The sequence below is a fragment of the Poecilia mexicana genome, unplaced genomic scaffold (genome assembly GCF_051168715.1).
Source record: "Poecilia mexicana isolate PSO_F unplaced genomic scaffold, ASM5116871v1 scaffold_5, whole genome shotgun sequence".
NCBI classification, from domain to species: domain Eukaryota; kingdom Metazoa; phylum Chordata; class Actinopteri; order Cyprinodontiformes; family Poeciliidae; genus Poecilia; species Poecilia mexicana.
This window is the reverse complement of record NW_028263374.1, coordinates 27736585-27752912: the sequence shown is the minus strand read 5'-3', so window position 1 is coordinate 27752912 and position 16328 is coordinate 27736585. Positions and strand designations below refer to the sequence as shown.

General features: G+C 40.5%; 2 protein-coding genes across 3 annotated transcripts; one reads left to right on the top strand and one right to left on the bottom strand.

Annotated features, from left to right (window-relative positions):
• Positions 1–4734: 4734 nt before the first annotated feature.
• On the top strand, positions 4735–7132 carry LOC106903513 (E3 ubiquitin-protein ligase TRIM35-like). 2 transcript variants are annotated; one of them, XM_088005826.1, is made up of 3 exons: positions 4735–4803; positions 4969–5106; positions 5198–7132. In XM_088005826.1, exon 3 carries the CDS (start codon positions 5215–5217, stop codon positions 6820–6822), a length of 1608 nt encoding a protein of 535 aa, XP_087861952.1. In that variant the 5' UTR covers positions 4735–4803; positions 4969–5106; positions 5198–5214; the 3' UTR covers positions 6823–7132. The 2 variants fall into 2 exon arrangements, with proteins under 2 accessions (XP_087861952.1, XP_087861951.1); XM_088005825.1 differs by having other exon boundaries at positions 4767–5106.
• Positions 7133–7192: 60 nt separating this feature from the next.
• On the bottom strand, positions 7193–15813 carry ssuh2.1 (ssu-2 homolog, tandem duplicate 1). Its single transcript, XM_014967398.2, has 13 exons — positions 15683–15813; positions 13095–13184; positions 12308–12400; positions 11083–11173; positions 10882–11011; positions 10596–10656; positions 10322–10446; positions 9952–10014; positions 9601–9680; positions 8874–8966; positions 8680–8785; positions 8436–8543; positions 7193–8161 (listed from the first exon to the last, which is right to left on the bottom strand). Exons 1-13 carry the CDS (start codon positions 15696–15698, stop codon positions 8027–8029), a joined length of 1191 nt encoding a protein of 396 aa, XP_014822884.2. The 5' UTR covers positions 15699–15813; the 3' UTR covers positions 7193–8026.
• Positions 15814–16328: the final 515 nt, after the last annotated feature.

The following is a 16328-nucleotide window of genomic DNA, read 5'->3' as shown; positions in this document are numbered from 1 at the left end:
CTGTTGTTATTGTTCAGTTTTTTTTTAATTACCTCCGCAACAAATAACTTGTCATATTTACCTCTTACTCGGTCTCTGATACACTGGATGGAGTTTAGTGCTTTTCCTAGAGGCACAGCCAAAGTTCCTTCACAATTTTCAGGATTCATTATGCCGAAAAGAGATTAGCAACACAAATGTTATGTAACTGGCGCATAGCTTCCGTTTCCAAGGCAACACGACAACCGGAAGATCATTATCATGGTCCTAGGACACTTCCTGTTTTTGTGAGCCCACGCAAGTAAAAGGAACAATGTCTCTTTTCAACATCCTTGGTTAATTTGCAAGCATTTTCTTGCGCTGTTGCGAAGGAAGTCACAGCGGCGAATTCGCACAGTAATAAACTTAAGTTCTTCCATGAAGAATTCATCCACAGCTATCAAGGTAAGAAAAGACCTAGCTTAGCGAGCTAACCGCTGGCTATGAAATACTTAGTACATAAACATCGTAATAAAGAAGCCTAATTTAGTGCAAAAAATATTTGGAATACTTGAGACAGACATGGTATACACTTTAAAATTATATTTTCACATTCTGAAATTAGTTTGCCTTTACAATTGGAGAAAAACAGCATGCTAGATGTGAGTTATGAGATGCTAGATGACGCTGGATGTTCAAATTGTGCTTTACTGCTGCATGCCTAGTGTCAAATATGGGGACATGCAGTTGTCAGAGCTAGATGCCTCAGATCCACGAAGAAAAATGAGGAACCGCACAAGCTGCAGGTTTGAAGCAGTCAGAAAGCCGGTTGGCTGATGTTCATTAGTTCCTGTTCATATTGGACAGCTGAAGAGTTTTCCCATACGACTACTGGACTACCTAGAGCTTATTCTAACATTTTTTCTGTTCAGTGGTTACTATTTGGTTTCTGTTGCAGTTGCAACATAGTCTGTTTATTTTTCTTGTGCTGTTGAAGCTTAGCTTCAAACTAGAATATATTGTTTAAAGTTAAACATGCTGTAAGTATTAATATCTATATGTGCTGCTAAAAACAGTTGTCTATTTTAGATCTCACTCGACGTTGAAAAAGAAAATGTTGAATTGTTGAATTTTTCCTGTGGTAAAAAGCCACGTAGTTGCACTTCTTTACCAGACTGCAGACTACTCCCATCTCCAGCTGCCAACTGTCCCTCCTGCTCAAACGATTTACAAAGATGACACAGACCAAGAGGACAGGTAAGAAAAAAGAGTGGAACACATTGTCGTATGGTATATGATATTATACCGTAAATGATAACATATTTTATATAACATTATATTTATATTATATGTACTATCATTTGTACTATCTTGTAATGACAATAACCATAATATAGTTATGTTGACCATCTACCCCTCTTTTGATTGCTTTGCACAGCCTTTTCTGCTCTTTTCCCACACGTATTTTATAATTACCATGTAAAATTTGTTGTAATCTCAATATTACTTGTCTCAAATATATTTTTTCTCTCCTATATTGTTTTTCTAATATTTGGTTTTTGTAGGTATTGAAAGTAATGCAGGCTCAACTGCTATTAATTATTGCTATCTGTAAGTTGAGTAAAAATCTAAACTCCTCCAAATCAGTCCCATTGAGTCCTAAGAAATTTCTCAGCCATCCCTTTATTTTTTCCTTAGTTTATTTGACATATTTCTTCTGTTTATTTCTTGTAAGGGGACACATCCTGAACCTGTCAGTGTAGTGGTTGTTCGAAACCCAAAACTATGGGGAAAAAATATCTGCTCTCCACACTTTACAGAGCTTACACAAGTATAACATTTGGTTTCATGTGTTTATGCCTATGTTTCTTTTGTCAAAACTTATTGTGATTATTTCATTGATGTTTGAAAGCCACTTCCAGACCTCAAGATCCTGGAGTCAAGAGAAAAACTACGCCAGCTGGAGTCCCAACCACTTATTGCTCCAGTCTTAGATGGTCTCTCAAATTTGGAGCTCGTGAGTCCAGTGGCCTGTGCCACTGTGCTCACTGATGTTTTGCCAGTGCCCACCTGAGAAGTCCTCTGGTAGCATCATTCTGCACCACATGGCTCCAGAGTTCCCTTCTCTTCCTTCAACGCTGCATACTCTTGCGAATATGTTTTGTTCCCTGACTCGGTCAACTTATGCATCTTCAGCCTCTGCAAGTGTCACTGGAAATGTCTTATGAAATAGAGGCCAGAACCAGGGAGCAGTCCAGATGTCCTGCATGGGTTCAACTTTGACAACCCAGACTTACTGCTAGCCGTTTCCATGATGCTTGTAGAGGAAGTGCAGAGGAGTCTGCAGCTCAGATGATGAGGGTGTTCACTAAACAAACTGCTACCATGGAGCGTGGCCTGCAGATGGGGTCAGAGGTGCTGGTAATTTATGCTGAGATATTGAGGGTCAACATGCTCTCCGTGGGATTCATTATTTGCCCTGACACATACGAAGCTGAAATTGGTTTCCAGTTCTAGCTTCCGATTCTGGAAATGGCTAAAGGGCAGTTCCACCTAATTTTTCACTGCCTTCCACATCTTTAATCGACTCTAGTTTAAAAACTACAACACATAGACTCTTCAAACCAGCACTAGATTATTCTGCTCTAATAGCAGAATATGTAAAACCATGTTTGGTTTTTGTGAAACTTTTATCTGATTTGTGAAACTTCCATAAATGTTGATATTACCACTCTTGCATCAGGATCATACTAGAACTGTTCCAGATCCAAAACTAAACACATAGACTCTTCAAACCAGCACTGGATTATTCTGCTCTAATTGCATAATATGTAAAACCATGTTTGGTATTTGTGAAACTTTTATCTGATTTGTGAAACTTCATTAAAGGGCAGTTTTTACCTTTTTTTCTGTCTCGGTCACATGAGATCCGCTCTAATTCTAAAATTCACCGTCAGACCAAACTAGCAGCTTCCTCTGAGTGAGTCCAGCTGCAGGAGAGAAAAGTGGAAACCTCCAACTCTGCTGCTTACGCAGGAGGTGAGTTGGACCAAGAAGACTCAGAGTCATGCACAGAGAACATGCAAACTCCATGCAGAAAGACCCTGGGCTGGGAATCGAACCCAGAACCTTCTTGCTGCGAGGCAACAGTGCTACCAACTGCCCCACTGTGCAGCCTGGCTTGAATACATTCATATATGAATCTCTGACAGATTATTTCATTATTCTAACATTTAGCAAAATAGAAATAATTTTGGTGATTCTAAACTAAAACAAGGAAAATTTGGTTCCTATTTAATATGGATGTGTCTTTTTATTGGGTGTATGTAAACTTTTGGTTGAATGTTTATCTTGGTGGGAAATCATAAACACTGCATTATGAGCATTATGAGAAACATCTTTTTTAAAATAAACTTTACGTCACGTAAATATCAGAATTTTATTATTTATTTATTTATTGAACCAAAATTAGAAATTAAAATAAAGTAACAAATTCTCTTTATTGACGTATAAAATATAGTTTTATTTGTCTTACAGTCACATAAAGTGGTGAAATCTTCAACGATCAATAAAATACACATAAAAACTGTTTTGTTCTCATAAACCAGGAGAAGTTTCTTCATGTTTTTAACAAACATTTTATTTACAGTCAGAGGTGCTGAGCCGGTTCCACTAAAGCTTATTTTTTCTCAGTCAGCTGTTCAATGAAAGCAACAAGTTTAAAACATGAAAATATTTCCTTTGGATAAGATGGAGAGGACGGACCGAGACACCAAGTAGCTACTGAACTAATAAAGGTGCAAAATAAAATTAAAAACTAGAGAAAAGGTTTGTGTAGCTACATTTCCAACCTGATGTGTACGTGCTGCATCACAGCCACGCAGGTTAGAGAGAATTGGGATTTTAATGAAGCATTTAAACCGTTTTTCACTCCATCTGATCCAAACCGACCCCCTAGGACGGAAGCAAACTGATGAAGATGTTAACAAAGTATTTGTGTATGACCATCAATTTTAACATAAGTTTCTATCTCAGTCACAAGTCTCAACAGGTTTGATCTCCTGTGAGCTGAATGTGGTAAAATCTGGTTTTAGTTGCTGAATTTCTGCTCTCTTCTTGAGCAAAATGTGCTAATTTATGTTTTAATCAGTGTCACATTCATTAGTAGTTTTTGAAGTGAACTTTTCCCACCTACTCTTAAATCCTGTATCTGGATAAAAGATTATTTATGTGGGGATTCTTTTGTTGTAATACACCACTGTCAGTCTCATTCTGTCGTTTAATTAGCTCTACTTCCTTAAGAAAATGAAAAGGTATGTTCACTTGTGAAGGAATTTATCTTTTACGGTGCCAGTAATGCTGAAATTAATAGCAAATAATAAAGACGTTGTGGTATTCTGATTTAGTAATGTAATTAGATTAGTTGTGCTACCACCCCCACGACACTAGAGGCAGTAGCAGACCCGAAAAGATGCGACTAAGGAGCAGATTTAGAAGTACACAGAAAGCTGCAGAATTTGTTAAAAGCTGTGAGCTGCGCTGATGTAAATAAAAGAGATAAGTTCAAATACATGCTGAGAGTGAAAATCCTTCCGGAAGATGAAGATATATCACAGATTTCAAAAGAAAATAAAAACGGGAGTCCGCGGATAATATAGGAAATAGCGCCCCCTTCATTTCCTGAGTGCAATGGTCCCATTTCCAAATAAGGTATGAGACTAACAGTGGTCCGTCCCCGCCCCTTTCTGTTCGCTGCAGCGAGGTCCTTCTCGTTTGTTTTGGGTGAAGCAGGAAGATACAGCTCCGCCCACAACATCTACTGCGCGAACTGAAACAGGAAGCAGGGTGGGAATTGCTACTGTCTTTTTTATATGTTCTGTTCAGATCTCTGAAGAGAAAAGTAAAAATGTGAGCGTTAGAGCAGGTTGAATTCTGGACTTTAGTATGAAACACGCCTCAGTTGGAGCTGAGTTAAAGCAGGGAACACTTTGTGATTGTTGTTTCCTGCAGAGAGACTCCCAGACGATTAGATTCCCATAGCAGAGGAAGCTGCTAGACCAAACTAGCAGCTTCCTCTGAGTGAGTCCAGCTGCAGGAGAGAAAAGTGGAAACCTGCAGCTCTGCTGCTTCAAGCTGCCCACACTGAAGGTGAGTTGGACCAAAACACTCAGAGTCACTTTGAGGGAAGTCAGTAGAGGAGGGATGGAGCCGAGACTGACTGGACCTTCTGTGTTTTCAGCTTCACTCAGAGACAAAATGGCTTCCAGGTTAGAGGAGGATCTCTGCTGTTCGGTCTGTCAGGAAGTCTTTAAGGATCCGCTTGTTCTATCATGTAGCCACAGCTTCTGTAAGGAATGTCTGAAGAGCTGGTGGAGAGAGAAACCATCAAGAGAGTGTCCAGTTTGTAAGAGAAGATCTTCTAAGGCTGATCCACCTTTAAATCTGGTTCTGAAGAACCTGTGTGAGTCTTTCTTACAGCAGAGCGATCAGAGACTTTCAGAGGATCTCTGCTGTCCAGTCTGTAAAAAAGTCTTTAAGGATCCGGTTGTTCTATCATGTAGCCACAGCTTATGTAAGGAGTGTCTGAAGAGCTGGTGGAGAGAGAAACCAGCAAGAGAGTGTCCAGTTTGTCAGAGGAAATCTCCAAAGGCTAATCCGCCCATAAGTCTGGTTCTGAAGAACCTGTGTGAGACTTTCTTACAACAGAAAAATCAGAAACTTTCAGAGGGTATCTGCAGTCTGCACTCAAAGAAACTCAAACTCTTCTGTCTGGACCATCAAGAACTGCTGTGCTCAATCTGTCGAGATTCAGAAAAACACACCAACCACAGATTCAGACCAATCCGGGAAGCTGCTCAGGATCATAGAGAGAATCTGAAAACATCTCTGGAGTTTTTAAAGAGGAAACTGGAGCTCAGGAAGAAAGTTAAAAAGAAGTTTGATCAGACAGCAGAACACCTGAAGGTCCAGGCCCGACACACAGAGAGGCAGATTAAGGAGCAGTTTAAGAAGCTTCATCAGTTTCTAGCAGAGGAAGAGGAGGCCAGGCTGGCTGCACTGAGGGAGGAAGAGGAGCAGAAGAGAGGGATGATAGAGGAGAAGATGGAGGCTCTGAGCAGAGAGATAGCAGCTCTTTCAGACACAGTCAGAGCCACAGAGGAGGAGCTGAGAGCTGCAGACGTCTCATTCCTGCACAACTACAAGGCTGCAGTGGAAAGAGTCCAGCGCTGCCCCCTGCTGGAGGATCCACAGCTGCCCTCAGGAGCTCTGATAGACCAGGCCAAACATCTGGGCAACCTGGCCTTCAACATCTGGAGCAACATGAAGGACATGGTGACCTACACTCCTCTGGTTCTGGACCCAAACACGGCTAATCCAGGACTCCACCTGACTGACGACCTGACTGGTGTGACTCCAGGAGAAGAACAGCAGCTTCCTGATAATCCAGAGAGATTTGATGTTGAGTGGTCCGTTCTGAGCTCTGAGCGTTTTAACTCAGGGAGCCATAGCTGGGATGTTGATGTTGGAGACGGTGAAGGATGGATGCTTGGTGTGATAGCAGAGTCTGTCCAGAGGAAGGGACACTTAGAGTCTGGATTGTTGGTTATGCTGTTCATTGATGGTGAATACGAAGCATATTCTCCACCAGCTCCTCCCACGTTTCTCTCAGTCATGAAGAAGATCCAGAGGATCAGAGTGAATCTGGACTGGGATGGAGGAAAGCTGTCGTTCTCTGATCTGGATACTAACACACACATACACACCTTCACACACACCTTCACTGACAAGATGTTTCCATACTTCAGCACTGCTGAAGTAAAACTCTTACCGATGAAGATCTCGGTGATCAAACAGCAGCTTTGATGTTCTCAGCATGAAGAACAAAAAGTCCAAATGATTCAAGTTGTGAGAAATTATTTCTGGAAATATGCGTCTCCTTTTCTCATGATGAGTCGAGTTCTACAGAATCCAGACCTGAATGATGAATGTTTGTGATTTTTATATTAAATCTGGAATATGACTCCTCAACAACATAAAGGACAATAGTTCAGTAATCATTCTGTATGTAAACTTCTTGTTCCAAAGACATTCATGAATGTTTATCTTGGTGGGAAGTCATAAACACTGCATTATGAGAGACATTTTATTTAAAATAAACTTTACCTCACGTAAATATCAGAATGTGTTTTTTTTTCTACCAAAATGTTTCTAGAAATTAAAATAAAGTAACAAATTCTCTTTATTGACGTATAAAATATAGTTTTATTTGTCTTACAGTCACATATATAACAGTAAAGTGGTGAAATCTTCAACGATCAATAAAATACACATAAAAACTGTTTTGTTCTCATAAACCAGGAGAAGTTTCTTCATGTTTTTAACAAACATTTTATGTACAGTCAAAGGTGCTGAGCCGGTTCCACTAAAGCTTATTTTTTCTCAATCAGCTGTTCAATGAAACGGCAACAAGTTTAAAACATGAAAATATTTCCTTTGTTCATTTCATTTCAAACTGATATAAATAATAAATGTTAAAAATATTGAAGAATAAACTTTTTTCTTTATTACTCTGAGCCTTAATGTGATAAACGGATCTATTTTAATTTGCTGGTAATACCTCAGGTTTCCAGTAGGGGGAGATATGCTTGATCCCCAAGTGCCTCGGTTCTGTTCAGGTTTGGTTTTTAATGACCCATTAGAGCTATTTTCCCCCATCTGACCCAAACTGACCCTCTTCAGTCTGAAGAACCTGCTTCCTCTGGCTCTCCTCAGATTTATATGAATATTTTAGTGGAAATATTCAACTCGTTGCAACCAACCAAACTATTAGATTGTCTTTTAAAAATAATTTCAGCACAAAATGTTCTACTAAACACCTGGAGGTGTCTAAAAGAACAGATGAAAGCTTTTCATTTTCTAATTTGACCTTGAAGGTCCAACATGATGCAGCATGTTTAAAGCAGTCCATAACTCTTTTAATCACAGATAAAAATATGTATGTACAGTGTGGGGTCAGAGGTCAGCAGTGATCTGGGTATATCTGTGTGTGTTTTCCTGCATGCTGAGCTCATAAAATGCTGCAGGCGGTGGGATACTTGGAAGTGAAGACCTTGTTCTCCGTCCCGTACACGTAGAAGCTGTAGTCCTTCCCGGCGTACGAGTAAAAGGCGTGAGTGAGGGGCACCAGCTCGATGGTCTGACGCTACGGAGGGACACAGAGGTCAGGAGGTCATGCAATGTTGGTAATGCAATATCATAGTGATAAGACATCACCAATGACCTTAGAGAGGTAGCTTCAGGGTTTCCCGCAGTGGCTGAGAGTTGTTTGTTGATTTAAATCATTTAAAAGTGATAAATGAGTTAATAGTCGATGCACTGAGCTCATCTTCCGCTTTTGAGCAGAACTTTCTGAAAAGTTCCGCTCTTTTTATGAACTTTCTGAGCCCCAGCAGTCCTGAAAGTGTCAGAAGGTGTACCTGCTGGAGGATGCGGCTGGTGGAAGTGAAGCGATACAGGTGATCGTTGATCAGCTTGGCTGAAACGTCGCAGATCTCCTGGTCAGGGAAGCCGTGGATTGGATACACCTGGAGAGAGGTCACCATGGTAACACGTTACACGTTTTACCACTTTCATGTTCTTGAGCTCTTTGATATTCTAAAACCCTTTAATGTTAGCGTTCGACTGACAGAGTTTGGACCTGGCGGAACCGGCTGGTCTCACCAGAACGTTCTCGTCGATGAAGAATGGGTCGCCTGACACCTTCTCAAACTTCCTGTCTGGGAAGTTCGGCTGGCGGTCTGGGATGAAGCAGCTCACGTTGTTTTTCCTGGAAACACGGCAACAACAGGTGGACACGGTGAGGTCCGAACGGGTCGGAACTGGGTCAGAGGAGAGCGAGTGTTCAGCTAGCCCACCATGTGACCGTGAGCTGGATGAAGTGCAGCAGCTTCTGGGCGCCGTGGCAAACAGAGCAGGTCTTGTAGCCGTCTCCACGGCAACTGACACACCTGGAGAAACAAACATGGAGTCACCTGGAGAACGAAGCGGGTGGGAGATAGATAGGAGGACCAGAACCAGAACCAGGACAGAATCAGAACAGAACCAGAACAAAAACAAGAACAACAACAGGAACGACAGGAAGAACAGAACCAGAACTACAACCAGAACAGAACAGCTTGTTAAGCCTTCTTCAGCTGCTGGTTCTAGTTCTGCTGCAGCAGATGATACCAGAGGTCCGGCCTGCTCTGTTGTCATGGTGATGAGGTCCGGCCTGCTCTGTTGTCATGGTGATAAGGTCTAACTTGCTCTGTTGTCATGGTGATGATGTCTGGCCTGCTCTGTTGTCATGGTGATAAGATCCGGCCTGCTCTGTTGTCATGGTGATAAGGTCTAACTTGCTCTGTTGTCATGGTGATGATGTCTGGCCTGCTCTGTTGTCATGGTGATGAGGTCCGGCCTGCTCTGTTGTCATGGTGATAAGGTCTAACTTGCTCTGTTGTCATGGTGATGATGTCTGGCCTGCTCTGTTGTCATGGTGATGAGGTCTAACTTGCTCTGTTGTCATGGTGATGTGTAATCTAAACTCTGCAGTTTGAGCTAAACCCCTCAGCAGGACGTTAAAGCATAAAGAAGCGTTTTCACCTGCGGCGGCCTCGGCCGTGACAGGAAGTGCAGCGTTTTTTTCTGGCCCGGCCGTTACCGTGGCAGAAGCTGCAGCGTTTCTGAGAAACAAGGAGAGAGATGTAGTTTGTTAAAGCTGATCCATTTTCAGCAGAAGACGCACAATATATCGGGACCAACCAACCATATGTTAACATATGGTTAACATATGGTTAACATATGGTTAACACATAACCATATGCTATGTGTTATTTGTACATATGACAATACAAATGGGACTTTGTCGATGTTCCACAAATGTTGAAAAACAAAATTTCGCAATTGTGGTGTTTACGTTAAATAAGAAACTATGAGTTGAAGGTTCCAGCTCACCATTCCTCGGCCGAAGCAGCCGCCGCAGCGCGTCCTCCCACAGCCGTGGCATTTATGGCACACCTGAAAAACAAACACAGAGAGAGCGACTGCTGGGCCACGTAGGGGGCGGAGTCACAAGACACCATAACCCTCTTTGGAAAATAGTATTTTTTATTACTTAGTTATAATCACAATATTTTAACCTCTTTAAATTCTGCACCTCAAAAATTTAACCAAAGTGTAAAAAACTTAAACTACTACTATGCTTATAAAAACTAAACAATATTTAGCTAATAAAAAAAAATTATTAAAACTAACTGAATTAGGCAAAACAAAATATAACTAAACAATAATGAAACACCCAAAACTATTATAACCCTGGTCGGACCTTCACGAAGGACGAATGTGGCACTCGGATCTTCTCCACCCTGTTGCAGTACATCTGCGGCGGTGACACCGGGATGTCCCACGGTGGGGGGCTCGCCCCGTACTGGGGGCCGTCCACCGCCTGGCCTGGTCCAGAACCACACACAGACACGGAAAGAATGGTGCTTCATAACGCTGCTAATCCTCTTCATGAGATTACCAGAGTCAGTCAGAGGCGTCTTCAGAGCTGCTGTAACACAGACCTGAACTGGTTCTGGTTAGTAGAGAAGGTTTACCGTTGTAGGGCTCCAACTGCCAGGCGCTGGTTCTGGTCTCAGTGTACGTCTCCAGTCGATACTGAGGGAGGAAGATGAGAAAATGGATGAAGACGATAACATTTAGGTTATCCCAGATTATGTGTCTCACACCATGCAGTCACAATATAGGAAATATAAAAAATAATTTGTAGAAAAATATTTTTTAGAAAAGCTTTAAATGAATTTTACTACATGTTTTCCTAGCATCAAGCAGCCAGGTTATCTGTCCAGAGGCTGCTGTGGCAGACAGAGGTTGGGTTCTGACCCGGTAGACGGTGACGGGCTTCAGGTCCTTGAAAGTGAGGTTCCGGGCCGGTTTGGAGCTGTACTTCCATTTGGACTCAACAAACCTGAGCAAAGCGTCTCGGGCCACGTCCTCCGATATGGACGGGACTCTGGGGACAAACCGAAGGACGGGTTAACCCTGTCTGGAGCTGCTGTCAGGCCCAGACTGGCCCAATCTTACCGGATGGTGGGGACCGAGGTGCTCCTGTTGACCTCAGGCTGGGGGTTGTAGGCGGGGGGTGGAGGGTACAGCGGCTCGTCGTCCTCTGGACCTGGAGACAGGAAGTGGACCCACGTTCACACTCAGACAGACAGGAAGTCAGGCCTTATGCAGGGTCGTAATGGGCTTTTCACTGTAATTTAGGTTTTGTTTATCTAATTCAGTTTATTTCAGTTAATTTTTATAGTGTTTTCTGTTTTTTATTTGTTATTATTAGTTAAATAGTGTTTAGTTTTTATTAGTTATAGTTGTAAATAACCCAAAGTTAAGCTCTTTATTTGTCTGTATCCCTTTTTATGGATTATCACCTTTACTTTGTTTTATATGTTCTATCTATGATTAACTTCTGATTTTATGTCTGATGCTTTTATTTTGAAAATACAACTTCTGGTTTATTAATTAACAAACAACAACTTAACGACAACAAAAGAGGAAGAAAAGTTGCAGCAGAGCTGATAAAATGTAGCTTATTACCAGCCCTCTTCATAGAGGCACAAGGTTTGGTTTGCTTATTTTGTAAATAACTATGTTTTCAATGTTTAGTAACTAAAACTGTGCAATTGTTTTATCAGATACTAAAAGTAGAGTTGTTTTTAGTTTTTTCATACTTTGGTTAATTTTTCAGAAAGATTAAAGTATATTATTCTGATTATGTATGAATCAATTGGGTGATGAATACTCAACAGAAGATACCATTTTCAGTAAATGTATTTAATTATTGTTGAACAACCAACAGACTCTGGCGTTTTCTCCCAACTTTTGCTGTCGCCATTTTGCAGACTTAGTAAACGCTGCCATGATGGAATGCCGTAATTTGCCAAAAACTGACATAAAAACGTTTGAAAGGTCAATAAATAGATTCATAAAGACAAAAACAAAGAATGTTATATGTATAATTTCAGTATGTTTTACGTAGTTTTATAAGCGCATAATATAATTCCAGTTAGTTAAAAAATTTCCCAACTAATTACTGCTTTTACTTATTTCAGTTAAGGAAAATGTTTTCTCAATTTCAGTTTTCATTATTTCGTTAGTTTTTGTTAACTTTAATAACTTTGGTCGTATGTTGGCTTCCTCCATATTGTGAGGGGCAGATATGTGAACATGTGTAATGTTGTTGCACCATGAGACTCTTCAGTTGCACATTAGTTTCAGCAGCTCTCTTCTCGCTCTCTCTTTCTCTCACCTCCTTTATGCCCCTGGTATCCATCTATGTCCTCCAGCCATCCAGGAGGGGGCGCTGATGGTCCCTCTTCAGGTATGTTTGGATCAAATGAGTCTGAAACACAATAAGGTGAAAATGGTTTTACTTCATGGTGGTTTTCCTCTACTGAAGCTCATGAATAGACTCTTCTCTGCTCTGTTAGCTTTTCATTGGCTAACAACTAGCATGGCTAGGCTGGTCATCCCCAGTTTGTACTTTTTTCAAAAATGGTTGGCATACAATATCTGTAAGGTACATACATCAGATGCATTGACGTGTTATTTTTAGAGAGAGATTATTGTAATCCATCACAATACCAAGCATAAACATAATGAATATTACAGAGCTGAAGTTGGTTAAAAGGTGAGTTCACCTAATTTTTACAACCTTCAACATTTTAATTTGCTCTAGTGTAAAAACTTCAATACGTAGATTTTCCAACATGGATTAGATTATGTAACACTAGAAGCAGAATATTTAGTGTCATTTGTGAATGTACAAATATGGCTTCTTATTGAACTTTCACAAATAAAACAAAGGTTTCACACAAGCCTTTGAGGTGATAAACTTCTTAAAATTACCTATACTTTCTCTCTCTCTCTCCCTCCAGCAGCAGCAGCACCACTTTCTGGGTGCTAGCATCACTGCTAAATAAACATAATGGACCTGGTTCATTTGGACCAGAACCAGCTTACAGCTCATTTCTTCTAATGCCAAGATTAGTTTGCCACTCACAACATGGTGCCACAAAGCTAGCACTCAGACTCACCTCCTCCTTCTTGGTCCTGGTTTCCATCCATGTCCCCCAGCCATCCAGAAGGCGATGGGCCCTCATCAGGTATGCTGGGATCAAATGAACCTGAAACAGGAAGAGTCATGGAGAGAAATTCAAGTTTTAATAAGGTAACTTTGTTAAAAAGGACCTGAAGTTATCAACAAGATCTGTGACATAAAGACTCAATCTGCTGCCGGATGGATGGATGAATGTTTGGATGAAACTCTTTGGTGTTGAAATGACTCCCGTCTTCGTCTCCAGGTCTTTAAAAGAGAGAAGTGATCTGATCTCTGCAGATATTTCTTTACCTTTGAATGTTTTGGGTTGATTACCATGGAGCCACACCTAGAAATGGGGAACTAGATGCCCAATTTAGTTTTTCTCTCCACATATAATAAATTCCTTCAGTTATTTCTGAAAGTAATAAAGCATTTCCAAGCTGGAACTGAAATTTAATCAGCAACAAAAGAAAATCTGACTGGATCAGGACTTTCACACACTGGAGTCTGAAGCTCCATGTCTAAACCGTCTGGGTTAGGTTTATTTAATCTGGTTCTACATAACAGGATCATTACGTCACACCCACACCGGAGAATACGCGCATTCTCCAGCTGATCGCGTTGCTCCGGCTCCATTGGCAGATAAAAATACAAGCGGAGTCGGAGACTATAAACAATACCTCTGGCTGAGGGTAAAAATATCAGCGAGAAGGTGTTTCCCTCAGCAATCTGGGCCCAGATGGACGGAGAGCAGGAAGCAGGGAGAGATGGAGTCATTAGCAGAAAACCTCCAAACAATCAGCGAGGGAGCGTGAGAACAAACACCACTGACTACAGGAGCTCAACCCTGAGCCCCAGAGCCTGCATGCAGATTCATAAATAATGCTGCAATATATGTAAATAAACATCAACTTTTCGGCAAGTAGAGCCTGGTGGCCCACCAGGCTTATAATAGAGTGGGGGAAACTCTGATTATCAGATGATTTATTATGACTTTTTTTTTTATCAGATAATAATATACATTTTCATCATGATTTCCTGCTTTGACTATAAGAAAATATGTAATACTTTATATTAATCACATCAAATTTATTTTATTCCCACAGTTCTTATGGTTTTCTACAACAGTTCCTTTTCTTTCTTGTCAGAAACGTTTCCATTTCTTGCTTGCTAAGTTAGCTTGACAAGCAATGTAGCTTGATGAATTTGACTGGCAGCCAATCAGAAATGAGCACCAGAAAGCACATTTAAAGCAATTACTCTAACTTATAATACATTTTTTAAAAACAATTGAAAAACAAACAAATAAAAGACATTATTTATTTATTTTTGCATGTTTTTCTCATCTTTTCTCAAACTTTCTGTGACCCCCACGAATCCCCTGGCGGCCTCCCAGGGGCTGCAACCCCCACTTTGAAAAGCACTTTGGGTGACGATGGATGAACCAAAACAAAACTTACAAAGTGTTATGTGTGTGGAGGGAAACTAACCCTTCACATCTCCCTGAACACACTACCCTCATGGTAAAGCATGGTGGTGGCAGCATCATGCCATGGCAGGATGGACGGAGCAGGAGGAAAACCAGTTAGAGGCTGAGACTGGGTTCAGCTTCCAGCAGGAGAGCCAGCCTGAACATCCAGACAGAGTTTAAGCGCTTTATGAAGAAGAATGGAGAAAATGTTCAGTCTGTAGACGTTCCAATCTGCGGGAAGTTGACTTAGAAGATGCATGCCACACGTTTCAGATTTTCATTTCTACTAATTTTTTTTTTTTTAAAAAAGGATTATTTTCCTTCAAGTTTAGAGTTAGGAACTGCTTTGTGTTGGTCTGACAAAAAAAGAAAACTCACTAAGGTGTAAAGTGAAACGTTTGAAGTTTTTATTGGCAGCTGACAGTAAAGATAAGGCCTGGAGTAAATTGGTCCAGTCAAACTCCTCAGCTGACCAGAGGCTCAGTGCTGTAAATAATTAACAGCGTATGGTATGGTAATAAAACAAAAACACACAAAGATTATCCTGCTGGGATGAAAACTGAACTCCAGATTTTATATCTATTAAAAATATTTCCCAGATTTCTCTGAAATACTTTGGTCTAATTTCACAAAACTGAAGGAGTCCTAGTCCACCTCCGAGGGGAACAACACAATCGGTAGAAACAAACAGCACTTAACGGAATTAATTACACATCTTTGCAGTTTACATTCAGTAATCTGACTCAGATTGGATGCTGAAAGCAGAACCTGGGCTCCTATTCTACTGGATCTTTAACTCAAAACCTGAACTGGTTCTGTAACTCAGAATCTTGGTTTTGTTTTATTCTACTGGTTCTGTAACTCAGCAGAACTTTTGTGAACTTTGTTTCTGCTTTCCGCTGTTTCCAGTTAAAATCTGAAAGCCTTTTCTGCTCAGACAACTTTTTAAGGAAACTTTTTCACAACAAAAATATCAGAGTAAACGGACTGAATGTTCTGACCCAGTTCAGTTCGGAAGAAAAAAAAAGAAAGAATCATCATAGCGAATTGTGAAAAACTTGTTGAAAAAGTTGCATACCTAAAAGTTCGCTGTTAAAATAATTTAAACTCACCGAGCTCTCCGTCCATCTCGTCTATATTTTTCAACCGGACCTGCCCAGAATGCAAATAAAGCTCCGTGAACCTGGAAAACAACAAAAAGTAAAGTTGCGGCAATACCACACTACTTCCGGTCAGGACTTTCACAGCAAAGCTTTGTGACAGCAGCAAGGTACATAAAATAAATTATTAAAAAAGTAATGTTGAATTAAAAACAATAAATTTGTTCTTCAACGGAGAAGAAAGTCATCTTTAAAATGTATAGATAAAATAATATAAATGTGAAATTTATGTGTGAAACACATTTAAAAACAAAAGTCAACCAAAAAGCTTCACATTTTACATCTTCAGAATAAAACCGTAGAAATAAAACTCAAAGATATAAAAACAAGCCTGAATAAATAGATTATTTATATCCAATCTTTAGAGTAAAGTAACTGTCAGTGGACGAAACGTTTGTTTTTTATGATTCTGGATTCCTGTTGCTTCCCAATCTATTCATAAATGTAGTGCTAACGCTATGGTGCCACCAGGGGGAGCTCTGCTCTAAAATGTGGTGATGATCCCGAGGTGCGTTCACTGACGAGATGCCCTGTGGGACATAAAACCTGAACTGTAAACACACGTTAACCTGTTTATTACCCATTTTACAAAAAGTTC